This window comes from Thamnophis elegans, chromosome 3 (genome assembly GCF_009769535.1).
Source record: "Thamnophis elegans isolate rThaEle1 chromosome 3, rThaEle1.pri, whole genome shotgun sequence".
Lineage (NCBI taxonomy): Eukaryota > Metazoa > Chordata > Lepidosauria > Squamata > Colubridae > Thamnophis > Thamnophis elegans.
In genome coordinates, this window is record NC_045543.1 from 142089623 (window position 1) to 142102376 (window position 12754).

The window sequence follows — 12754 nt, forward strand, 5'->3', positions numbered from 1 at the left end:
CAGCCCGTAAAAAAAACAAAGAAGGGAGAGCCAAAATGCATCCTGTCATATACAGGTAGTTGTGTAATGGTTATTCACACTTACGACCTTTGTAGCAACCCATAGTCACATGATCAAAGCCGGAAGCTTGGCAACTGGCCCATATTTATGGGTCATGCGATCTCCTTTGTGACCTGATAAGTCCATGTCGCAAACGGTGGAAGCGCGCTACTAACTAAACCACTGCAGGGATTCACTTATACGACGGAGGCAATAAAGCTCGTAAAATGGAGCAAAAGCTTGCTTAATAGCTGTCTTGCTTTGGGACAGAAATTTTGGGACCCAACTGTGGCCGTTATTCAAGGACTGCCCGTACTTAGGATGAGTGTCGTGTCCTCTGTTGAGGACTTGCTTAAGAGTTAGTTGTGCTGGCTCGGCGTAACCGAGTTGCCTGGAGGACGGATTTACCTGCATCTCTTTTCCTCTGCAGGAGACCCCAGATGCCTATCCCTTCCAGCGATACAGGTGAGTAAACCTTGCACCAGAGGTGAAATATTACCCAAACAGCTAGTAAAAAAATACTAAAATAAGGTTTTAAAAAAACGTTCCGAAGATCGCACGTCATACAGCTGAACTTCGCAACTTTAAAAAATAAACTTTTTAAGCATTTTTTTAAACTACAGGTTCTCCAGAAACACGGGGTGGAGTAAGGGGTCCGTTTTTGCTCCCATCAGGCTTCCCTGAGGCCTGCTAGGCCAAAAATGGGGTGGGGGATGCTGTGAAAGGAAGGAAGGAAGGAAAGAAGGGAAAGAAAGAAGGGGAGAAAGAAAGAAAAACAAAAGGGAGGGAGGGAAGGAATAAGGAGAGGCAGGAAGGACTATAAACCTGGCACTAGACTCAGCTTTAGAGGATAATCCAGGGCTGGAAGAGATCTGGAGGTCATCTAGTCCACCTTGCTGCAGCAAGACATTGTTAAAGTGAGTTCCTGTCTTTTGATCCCCCAGTTACATGACTACATAGCCACACCCACCCGGTCACATGATGCCACTAAGCCAACCCCCACCAAGCCACGCCCACAGAACCGGCAGTAAAAAAAAAATAGATTTCGCCCACAGCCTTGTACCACCCTGGGTCTTCCATCTTTTTTAAATTGGGGACCCACAGCAGGGGTGGTATTTCCTTAGCTTCCCTACCGGTTCGCAAATGTGAACGTCTGCGCATGCGCACCAGGCTTCCACGCATGTACCTTGGATAAAGAAAGTGCCTAAATGGGATAGCATAGAGCCGGGGAGGGGTGGGTGTGGCCAGCCACGATTTCCATCGGGTCGAACCAGACCGAACTGGCAGGATAACAATTCTGGACCACGGATGGAGAACTTTGAAGCAGAATTCCAGCCTTGTTAAAAATGGAAATTGAGCGAGGAGAGAGAGAGAACTTGTGATGGAAGGAAGGCAGAGATTTAATTTCTCCATCCCCTTCTGCTTCCCCCAACATTATGGAAAACAGGTGCATGAAAATTTCCCATGCAGCTAGTCCTCAACTGATAACGGCCGCGTAGCGACTGTTACAACGGACTCAAAAGGTACTTTTTGTGACCCAGAGTCAACGGCTGCCCTCTCTCTCTCTCTCCATCCCTCCCTCCCTCCCTCCCTCCTCCTCCCCTCCTCTCTCTTGTCATGATCACATTTTGGCCATTCGGCAGTCAAACCACATTACAACCATTTGCAGCATCCAAGTAGGTGATCATGGTTTATGCCGGGGTTTTTTTGGCGGGAAACTGGCGTTTACTTCCGGTTTCCAGCAAAAAGGCCCATGGCTGACAATGACTTCCCTTAACAACCCTGGTGATTCATTTAAGAACCCTTGCAAAAATATGTCATAAAATCAGGAATCGGTCACGTGATGATCTGCTTAATGACCACGGTGACTTAAAGCGGGTCGAAAGGTTGAGGACTACCTGCATTGTGGACAAAGAGCAGCTTCAAGGGAGGGAAGGGTTAATTTTGGATCCTTTAAATGATGTGGTTTAGTTCCCCACCTTTGATTTGAATTGCCTCCAGCTGTTTGCAATAAACATTTTGTGAATCTCCTCATCTTAATTAGCAGACTTTACCCCTGCCTGATAGTTCCTAAATGGTGGTTCTTTTGTTCTTACCCACGTTGTGGTTAATCAAGTATGTTTTAAATTTAGCTTCAGACATTTTACCTTGTGGATTAATTGTCACCTTTGTTTTTATAGGGGAAGCTAACTATGCTTCTGTGGATGGGTATACCTTAATTCACCCTCACTAGCCCAGAGATGGTAAGTTTGGTCATTTAGAAAGGAACTTAAGTGCTTATCTAATTAGGCATATTACTGGAATAGGATAATACAGAATGTTTGTGTTTAATACAACATCTTAAGGCAGTGTTTTTCAACTTTAAGATGTGTGGACTTCAATTCCCAGAATTCCCCAGCCAGCCAACCCAAAATAAAATGTGTGGACTTCAATTCCCAGAATTCCCCAGCCAGCCAACCCAAAATAAAATGTGTGGACTTCAATTCCCAGAATTCCCCAGCCAGCCAAACCAAAATAAGATGTCTGGACTTCAATTCCCAGAATTCCCAGCCAGCCAACCCAAATAAGATGTGTGGACTCAATTTCCAGAATTCCCCAGCCGGCCAACCCAAAATAAGATGTGTGGACTTCAATCCCAGAATCCCCAGCCGGCCAACCCAAAATAAGATGTCTGACTTCAATTCCCAGAATTCCCAGCCAGCCAACCCAAAATAAGATGTCTGGACTTACATTCCAGAATTCCCCAGCCAGCCAACCCCAATAATAGCGTTGGAAGGGACCTGAGATCCTCTAGTCCAACCCCTTGCTCACACAGGAAACTCTACGCCAGGAGGTCAAACTGGATTTGAACAGAACAGGTGCCTCCTGCAGCACCCTCCCAGCCAAAACAGGGTACGGGCAACTGGGCACCGCAGGCCAATCCTTTGCTATTTGCTGGCCGGCCCTAGGGACCAGATTCAAGAACCCCATGGCCACATCTGGCCCGTGGGCCTTGAGTTTGTCACCCCTGCTCTATAGGTTTCAGGCAAAGTGAATTGAAGTCCCGCAAGTTGCTTGAAATGTGTGAAGTTATGGTTGAACTGACGATTCGTATGTACAAATAAACAAGATTGCTGATTGCACACTCAGCCCTCGTCATAAACCATAGTTTACAAAGAGCACGGCCAGTTTAATGCACGACGCTAAACCATAAACTAACATATTGTATTAATCTCCCTAAATACGGTTTGCTCAATCTGGACTTACCTTAAGGCAAGAATTCAACTCTTACAATTGGAAGCATGGGATCTTGGCTTACCACAAAATGTAAACCTGTGTTTTGATCCGCAAATCACAGATCATGGCTTAGTTTAGCACAGGTAGTCCTTGACTTAACAACAGTTTATTTAGTGATCTTCAAAGTTACACGGGCACTGGGAGAAAAAGACTTATGACCATTTTTCACACTTAACGACCGTTGAAGCATCCCCATGGTCACACGATCCAAATCAGAATTTTGGCAAGGGACTCATAGTTATGACAGTTGTAGTGTCCCAGGGGCCTGTGATCCCTTTTGCGACCTTCTGACGAACAATGGAAAAATCCAGATTCACTTACCAAATGTGTTCCTAATTTAGCAATTGCAGTCATTTACTTAACATTTTATTTATTTATTTATTAATCAGACTTATATACCGATTCATAGGGCTTCAGCCCCCTCTAAGCGGGTTTACAATTTTTTTTAGCAAATTGAGTTAGCAACTTGCCCCCTGGGTCAAGTTGCCTGGGTCCTCATTCACCCACCTCGGAAGGATGGAAAGCTGAGTCGACCTTGACCGGTGAGATTTGAACCGCTGAACTGCAGATCGCAGTCAGCTAAAGTGGCCTGCAGTACTGCACCCTAACCACTGCGCCACCTCGGCTCATGATGGCGAACTTCTGATACACATTTCACAGGTGGCACCTAGGCCCCTTTCTGTGGGCGCATGAGCGTTGCCCCAGATTAGCTCCACAGCGCATGCACATGTGCCTCTCGTCGGCCAGCTGATTTTAGGTCTCTGCTACGCATGTGCGGGGGGGGGGTGCACACGGAGACATGCGTGCCTGCGTGGAATCGTGTGTGCCTGTGTAGGGAGAGAGGGGAAGTCATGCGTGCATGCGCGGAGGGCAGAGGGGGAACATTTTTTGGTCCCAGGCTGCAGAGAGGCCTCCATGCCCAAAATGGGGCACAGGGAGTCACATGCGTATGTGCAGGGGAGCGCGGGAAGTAGAATGTGCATGCACAGGGGGCGGGGTGCATAGGGGGGGTCGTGCGCTCATTGTATATTGGTTGTGCACGTACTGTTGCGTGCGAATATGCGCGCTTTCGGCACGCAATGACAAAAAGGTTAGCCATCCCTGATTTAGGGCAAGAAAGGTTTGTAAAACGGAGCAAAAACCCACTTAACCAATGTCTCACTTAGCGACAAGAAATGTTGGGCTCGATTGTGGTCGTAAATTGAGGACTGCCTGTAGGTGAATCCCGTCTGTATTCTCCTCACTCTCTGATCTTTTTCCTCCCTCTAGATCTCGGGGGTTTTTCAATGGACGATACCTCTATGAGGAACGGAACGGCAGCATTTTGAAAGCTGTCTCCCTCTACGTTCCCCCAAATGGAGTTTTGCTCTTTTTTTGGGGGGGGGGTGCAGCCATTATTATTTTAAAAGCACAATCCAAAGAGAACATTTTGGAGGGGTGGAGGATGGTTGCCCTCCACAGCCGAAAAGCACCGAGAGAATGCTAATTTCCTGGCAAATAACGTCAATATCCTGTTGTTTTATTCGTTTGAAGGAAGGGATAAAAAGTGTTATATATATAAAAAAAGTCAAGATGGCGGCTGTAGCATCAACTGCATCATCACAGCCACAATCTAGCCTTTTTTTGGCCACATCCTTGTACTCCCCCCCTGCCTCTTTAATTTGTAAAAGGGGAAGGGGTTTGACATCGAAAGGATTACACGTATGGGTGAGTTACCTTAAAATTGGGTGTCTTGGGAAACACTGCAGTTTTTAACCTGACCTACCTCACAGGGGTGTTGTGAGGATGGAACAAGACAATCCCGATGCATTGGCTTTCATTCTTAGATCTTCCTTAATTCTCTTGGAGAGCGCTGGGAAAGCTTACAGAGGTCTGATTACCAGGCTCAGTGGCTAAGACACTGAGCTTGTCGATCGGAAAGGTCGGCAGTTCGGCGGTTTGAATCCTTAGTCCAGGCCTCCTGCGTGAGCAGGGGGTTGGACTAGATGACCTCCAAGACACCAACTCTGTTATGTTTTACTGTGTACCTTCCTTTTTGCTTTTTAGTCTTGGCTAAAACCCAGTGAAATCTCAAGCAAATGGACCCTTCCTGATTCAACAAGAAAGATTCAATGAGCAATAATAATTAAAATACTGATTTGTCTGCAAATGACTCGGGAATCAATCTATGTGGGAATTGCAGTAACATCCAGGTTAATTCTTTCCTGGACTTTCGAATGGTGATGGTGCGGGGTCAGCAGCCTGTGAAACTTTTTTTTAGTTAAAAGCAAGTCTCTAGTCCTCATCAGAAAATGTGCGGCTGCTATATTACATACTTAGGGAAATTTCTGGAAGCCAAATCAGGTTGCTGCAGGATTTCTCTCTGGATTTTTTTTTTTTTTTTGCCATCCATACTTTTAATCCCCCCCCCCCCCCATTTCTATTGTACTATTTTAATTTTTGGAAGGTGAATTCTAAGAATTATTTTAGGAGAGGAAAAAAAACAATTAATATTAAACTGTGTTCTGTGGGCTTTGTTGGGCATAAGTGGGCTCCGTTAATTTAGGAAACTTTTCCCAGCTTTTTTCAGGTTTGAACTGTGAGGTTGTTTAGACATCTCGTCACCAAACTATGTGACATCATCAGTGCTACAAGGGTGCGGGGTTTTGTTCTCAGTTTACATACAAGTAGCTTGCCCTGTCAGTGTTGGTGGTGGTGGGAGTATTTTTGGTGGTTTCTTTATCAAGAACAACCATTGTATGGAAATTGAGAACAAACACACTGTTTACTACCAGGGATGATATTACCTAGTTTGGTAATGAAATGTCTGCAAGAAAAACGAAGCGCACCAACAAGTGTGCTGTTCTGTGTGTGATATTCATAGTGCCTGTTGTAAGTGGGTTTTTTAAGGTGTCGATTGGGGTGTGTTGATGGCTGTCCTTTTGCTTGCTTGAGATCTGCAAGTGGGTATCGCACATTGACCAGAGACTATCATATGAGGACAAATTAGGCATTGGAAAGATCGCTTGGAAGTGGGAGACTTCCAATGTAATCTACCGGATCCCCTGCATGGATTGCCCCTGTCACTATGCAGGACAGACCCGGAGGAAGCTGAGCACCAGATTGCAAGAACACAAGTGAATGGTCCGATGAGGAGACCCAAACTCATTGGTAGCCTCACGCTGCAATGAACAAGGGCACACATTCAATTTTGCTGCTACTAAGATTGTCGGACGAGCAGGTACAAAAAAACCCAGGGAGGTGATTGAATCCTGGGAAACAGGCCCCTCGTCGGTCAACAGGAATGCTGATTTACCACCAAACTATCAAGCAGGGGTGGGATTCAGCCAGTTCCAACCGGTTCGGGTGAAATGGATGTTAACATCTGATTCGTGAACTGATAGTTGCAAGCACTGGCTGGCCACGCCCTCCCTCCCAGGAGTATCCATGTGGCCCTTCATCATGCCAGGTAAATGCAGGGCCTGTGTGGAGGCACCGAGGGGGAAAAACGGATCTCCTGGAAGTCCGTAACCGAGCCCGTTTCTGGCCTCTGGAGCCTGGGGGGGGGGGATTTGCCTTCCTGGAGGCTCAAGGAAAGCCTCCGGAGCCTGGGGAGGGCAAAAACACCCCCCCCCAGCCATGGTGCAGGAGGCCGAGTAGGCCACGCACACCCAGCAACTGGGCAGAGAACCGGTTGCTAATATTTTTCACTCCCATCCTTGCTATCAAGTACTTAGAAGGCGAGGCTGAGCAGAACAAGCAAACAACAGCCAATGTGTTAAAAGCCAACCATCAACACACCCCAATCCACATCGAAAAGAACACCACAAAGCAGGCAGTTTGGCTCCTGCAATGTCCATTCTTTTTCTGCCATGACCCACGTGAGAGACAGGAATGCCGGTGGGGAGAGCAATCTTAACGCTGCCTAATTTTCTACGAAGGACCGGCATGGAAAATAACTTCCATGGATTGCCAAAAAAACCAGTGGTGGGTTTCAAAATTTTTTTCCCCATGAATATTTTTTATTTTCATTTTCATAACACACACTCACATCAGGGGTGGGTTTCAACCGGTTCGCGGCGGTCCCTGCGAACCGGTTGGTCGGTGAACCTGGAAGTAAGTAACTTCCGAGAACGGCGAAGGGCCCACCCGCCCGCCCGCGCTCCTTACCCGGTTTTGACGAGTTCTGCACTTCCACGCATGCGCAGGACGCATACAGCGCCTGCGCGATCCTCCAGGAGCAGCTGGAGCATCGTACAGACGCTAGTACGCATGCGTGCACCACGCGCGTGCACGAGGACGCCGCCAGCCCCGTTCCAACCGAACCGGTTGGAACGGGGCGAGAAACCCACCCCTGACTCACATGTATACTATACATAGCCCGTATAATATAGTATTAAATAATAATTACATCAGTTCCTCTTGTCAACAATACACAGAAAATTAAAAACCCATTATAGCTCTTCTGCTCTCCATACACCTCTTTCTTCTACCACCCTCCAACTTTCTATCTTCCCTCCATCATCCTTTCCTACTCTACTTCCCCTCCCTTTCCACTGCTCCTCTCTCTACAATCCACTCCTCCTTATCCTTCTCATCTTCACCCCTTACCCTCTCTCCTATCCTTCTCTTCCCATCTTTCTTCTCCCTTTTTCCTCCTCTCACTTACCTTTAAGGGAGTAAGGGTTTCAAAATTTTTTAGAACTACTTCTGTAGGTGTGGCCTGCTTTGTGGGAGCGGCTTGCCGGTCATGTGACTGGGTGGGAGTGGCTTGCTGGCCATGTGACTGGGTGGGAGTGGCTTGCCAGCCATGTGACTGAGTGGGAGTGGCTTGTCAGCCATGTGACCGAGTGGGAGTGGCTTGACAGCCATGTGACCGAGTGGGAGTGGCTTGACAGTCATGTGATTGGGTGGGCATGGCCAACTTGTAAAATGTGGTGAAACTCACTTAACAACGCTTTTGCTTAGCAACCAAAATGTTGGCTAAGGAACTCTGGCATTTGAAGCGCACAAGTCTTAAAGCTGTCAAGTTACAAGACTCTTCCACTCCTAACCCTTTAGGAAAAAAAAACCCAGGGGTGTTCAAACTTGACAGCTTTAAGACTTGTGGACTTCAACTCCCAGAATTCCTTCTCCAGTCATGTTGGCTCAGGAACTCTGGCATTGAAGTGTGCAAGTCTTAAAGCTGTCAAGTTACAAGACCCTTGCACCCCTAACCCTTTAGGAAAAAAAAAACCCCAGGGGTGTTCAAACTTGACAGCTTTAAGACTTGTGGACTTCAACTCCCAGAATCCCTCCTCTCGCTCTTCATCTTGATGATGTGCGGAAGCGGGGGGGGGGGGGGGGGGAGGGAGCTGGAACCGGTTCTAAATGGCACTGTAGATTTGTGGAACCTCTTCTATAGAAGAGGTTAGAACTGGCAGGAACCAACCCCTGACTAGTTCCCTCCAGATGTGCTATTGGGCTGGAAATCACATAGGCCAAGAAAATAGATGCGCTCTAGGACTATAAAATTGCACATTAAGAATTTGCATAAGCAGGGCCGAAAATCCGAAAAGAAATTGGAAACGCTTGTTTTAAAGGAGGAACGGCTTTGCCTTTCCCACCCGAACCGCCAGGGGTCGCTCTTCCACGTTGCAATGTTATGACTTCGCAGGACTCCCTTCCTCGATGGTGATTGGTGGAGAAGAAAGTCGGTAGACTTAAAAAGTGTAGAGGAGCATATTTTCCCCAGTGCTGGCTTGCAAAATTGATGGAGCCTGCAGATGGCTGAAAGAGAAGCAATGATCTTACATCGTCGCAAATGAATAACATTAAAATGTCAAAACTAATGCAAACCTTATTTTTTTCATTGATTTCCTCACACTTGTATACATCCACGAAGTGGGACAGTCCTTCATTGCCCACATTCCCAAAAAGCTCAAAGTGGGGCTAAAGATCAAAGAAGCCAATTTGCCTTCAACTCAAATTGACTCTGCTGATTTTAGGGAGAAATTCAGAGAGTTTTCTCAGAAACAAACACGGGAACAGTTTCCCACGTCTTCCCCTTTGTTTTCAAATTAAATCAGCCGGGCCTAGGATTTCCCGGTGGTCTCCCATCCAAGCAGCCCCGCCAGCTTGCTGAGCTGTCCCTATAAGCAGAAACTGGTAAAGTTCCGATATCTCCAGGGCTGCCACAAAGAAGAGGGAGTCAAGCTATTCTCCAAAGCACCTGAAGACAGGACAAGAAGCAATGGGTGGAAACTAATCAAGGGGAGAAGCAACTTAGAACTAAGGAGAAATTTCCTGACAGTGAGAACAATTAACTAGTGGAACAACCTGCCTCCAGAAGTTATGAATGCTCCAACACTGGAAGTTTTTAAGAAGATGTTGGATAGCCATTTGTCTGAAATAGTGTAGGGTTTCTTGCCTAAGCAGGGGGTTGGACTAGAAGACCTCCAAGGTCCCTTCCAACTCAACTCTTCTCTTCTCTTCCCATTCCATTCAGAATTCTATTCTATTCTGTTCCATTCCATTCCATTCTCTGCCACCTTATAACAGGTGAGCATCACTACATAATTCACTTCTAGGGGTGTTTTAAGCAATATTTCTGAATCTTGAAAGCCCTGGACTTCAACTCCCAGAATTCTCTGCTCTGAATTCAGTGTTCAGAATCCAGCCCTTCTGACTGGGGAATCCTGGGAATTGAAGTCCGTCCCTGTTCCGGGCTCTGTGATTGGAGGAAAGCAAGGCTGAATTCAGAGGAGGGCGTGGCTACGCATTCGGAGGAGCCAAAGTGATGGGGGGGGGGAGAAATTAACCTTCTCCTCGGATTGGGACGCAGAAGTTGCCGTTTGGTTGGCGCCTCTTCCCTTTCCTGCGTCTAGGGCCCCCCGCCTTTTCGATCACGTGACCTTGACCACGCCCCCACCCCTCCGCCTCTTCGGGCACCGCAGAAACAACAAGCCCGGAGGAAGAAGGAGCCGAGCGGATGGAGGAGGCGGTGAAGCCCCGCAGCCGGAGCAAGACCAGCCGGTCCAGAGCGAAGGTAACCCCGGGGGACTACAACACTCATCATCCCCTACCAGGAAGCCCCCCCCCCCTTTTTGGTAACCCATCCTAACTATCCGCTTTGAATGATGGGTCGGACCACGGAGCCCATGGTTCCCAGCGGGCGTCGATGGGGTGGACTACAAGTCCCATCGCTCCCGCCGGGGGCTTAAACTCTCCTCTTCCCTACCAGCCATTGGGAGTACAGTTAGGGGGAGGGGTAGATAGAGAAAGGAGGGTTCACCCCCCCCAGCCAACCAAAGGCAAAGGGTAGCCCAGCTGTGGATGCTGGGAGTTGTAATCCCACCCTCAGATTTCCCCCTTTGGCTGTGGGGGGGGGGAGGTGCGTGAAGCCCAGAAATATCATTTCAAGGGCTCAGTAAGATAGACTGCTCCTGGCCATGGAGGTTCTATTGGCTCCTCTTAATGAGGAGCTGTGATATTTCTCCTTCCTTCCATCCTTCCTTCCTTCCTCCCTCCCTCCCTCCCTCCCTCCCTTCCTTCCTTCCTTTCCCTTCCTGTCTATCGTATACATACATACACACACACACACACACACACATATACATATACATACACATACACACATATACATACATACACAAACTATATGTATGTATGTATGTATATATGTGTGTGTATGTGTGTGTGTATATGAATGTGTATGTATGTATATATATATGTATACACACACATATATGTATATGTGTGTGTATATGTGTGTGTATGTGTATATGAATGTGTATGTATGTATATATATATGTATATACACACACACACTTATATGTATATATTTGTGTATATGTGTGTCTGTGTGTGTGTATATATATATATATATATATATATATATATATATATATATATATATATATATATATATATACACATATATATATGTTTTCTGAGGTTTTCGCGGGTGTTAGTATGTAGGTCTCTAGTTGTTCGGGTTTTCTCCCGCGTAGAATTGGAGATGTCTTGGCCAAGACATCTCCAATTCTACGCGGGAGAAAACCCGAACAACTAGAGACCTATATATATATATATATATATATATATATGTTTGTATATATATGTGTGTGTATGTATATGTATATATATGTGTATGTATATGTATGTATATATATATATATATATATATATATATATATATATATATATATATATATATATATATATATATATATATGTTGTATTTGTGCTTTTTGTTACATAACTGTAACTGTAATATATATACACACAGACACACACACACACAGACACAGACACACACAGACACACATTATCTATACATACACATACTTATATATATAAATTTTATTTTCATTTATTGAATTGCTCCACTGCCTCTCCCACCCAAATGGTGAGCTAGAGGCTCATCCAGAAAGAAAGCATAATTGGATCACATGTTGTAAATGTGGCCTTGAAAAGCCACTCCTGGCCTTGTAATTGGATGTCATCACAGCTGTGTGTCTTCATGAGAGCAAAATCATCACAGCTGTGTGTGTCTCCACCTGGGCCAGGGCAAGAGGGCTGGACTTCAACTCCCAGAATTCCCCCAGCCAGCATGGCATGCTGGGAGTTGAAGTCCCAGCCTTCTTCCCCTGGCCCAGGTGGAGAAATTCTCATTCTTGCAGAGCGATGGAGGGAGGAAAAAAGCCGCCTTGTGATCTGGTAATGCTGAAGCCCAGCCAGTCTGGGATGAAAGGGGAGGGGGGGAGGGACAGATAGTCCTTGATTTACAACACCTTGTTTAGCGACCGTTTGAAGTTACAATGGCACTAAACACTCCCGGGTGTTATATAATTTACCTTTTGTGACTCTCTGACAACGGGCAAGCCACATTCGTTCAACAACCGTGTTGCTAATTTAACATCCGCAGCGAATTCACTTCACAACTGTGGCAAGAAAGGTTGTAAAAGGGGGCGAAACTTCGCCACAGTCTGAACAATAGAAATATTGGGCTCAATTTTGGTCGTAAGTTGAGGACTACCTGGGATCACGTTCCCCATACATCCCATGGGATTTTTTTGGGGGGGGGGCTAATCTTACTCAAACACCCGACTGTCCATTTGTCTGCTAGCAGAGGAGAGGAAGTCCTAAGATGCGGGAGGGCGAACCTATGGCACCAGAGCCACAGGTGGCACACAGAGCCGTCTCTGTGGGCATGCCAGTCGTCGGCCCAGCCCAGCTCCATCGCACATGCATGTGCACCTCCCGTTGGCCAGCTGGTCCTCAGGTCTTGCTGCACATGCGGGGGATCTGTGTGTATGTGCAGGGGTGGGACACATGCGCAGGGGGACGCATGGACGATGGGACACTCGCATTGCATTTTGGGGCTGCACGCAGTACCCCCACACCCCGTTTTGGCTTCCAGGTGCAGCTCCAGGACCTGTTGCAGGAGGCCTTCCAGGCCCAAAACAGGGTTCAGGGG

The 12754-nt window shown here is 46.8% G+C and overlaps 2 protein-coding genes across 2 annotated transcripts in view; both read left to right on the plus strand.

Annotated features, from left to right (window-relative positions):
• Positions 1–5464, plus strand: part of PSTPIP2 (proline-serine-threonine phosphatase interacting protein 2) — a 54266-nt gene extending 48802 nt beyond the window's left edge. The window contains exons 13-15 of the mRNA XM_032214494.1: positions 470–504; positions 2220–2282; positions 4585–5464. Of these exons, the coding sequence (XP_032070385.1) occupies positions 470–504; positions 2220–2272 (88 nt within the window). The 3' untranslated portion in view covers positions 2273–2282; positions 4585–5464. The remainder of the gene's footprint in view (positions 1–469; positions 505–2219; positions 2283–4584) is intronic.
• Positions 5465–10205: 4741 nt separating this feature from the next.
• The window catches only part of EPG5 (ectopic P-granules autophagy protein 5 homolog), a 109743-nt gene continuing 107194 nt past the window's right edge, over positions 10206–12754 (plus strand). Inside the window, exon 1 of the mRNA XM_032213219.1 lies at positions 10206–10321. Within this exon, the coding sequence (XP_032069110.1) occupies positions 10265–10321 (57 nt within the window). The 5' untranslated portion in view covers positions 10206–10264. The remainder of the gene's footprint in view (positions 10322–12754) is intronic.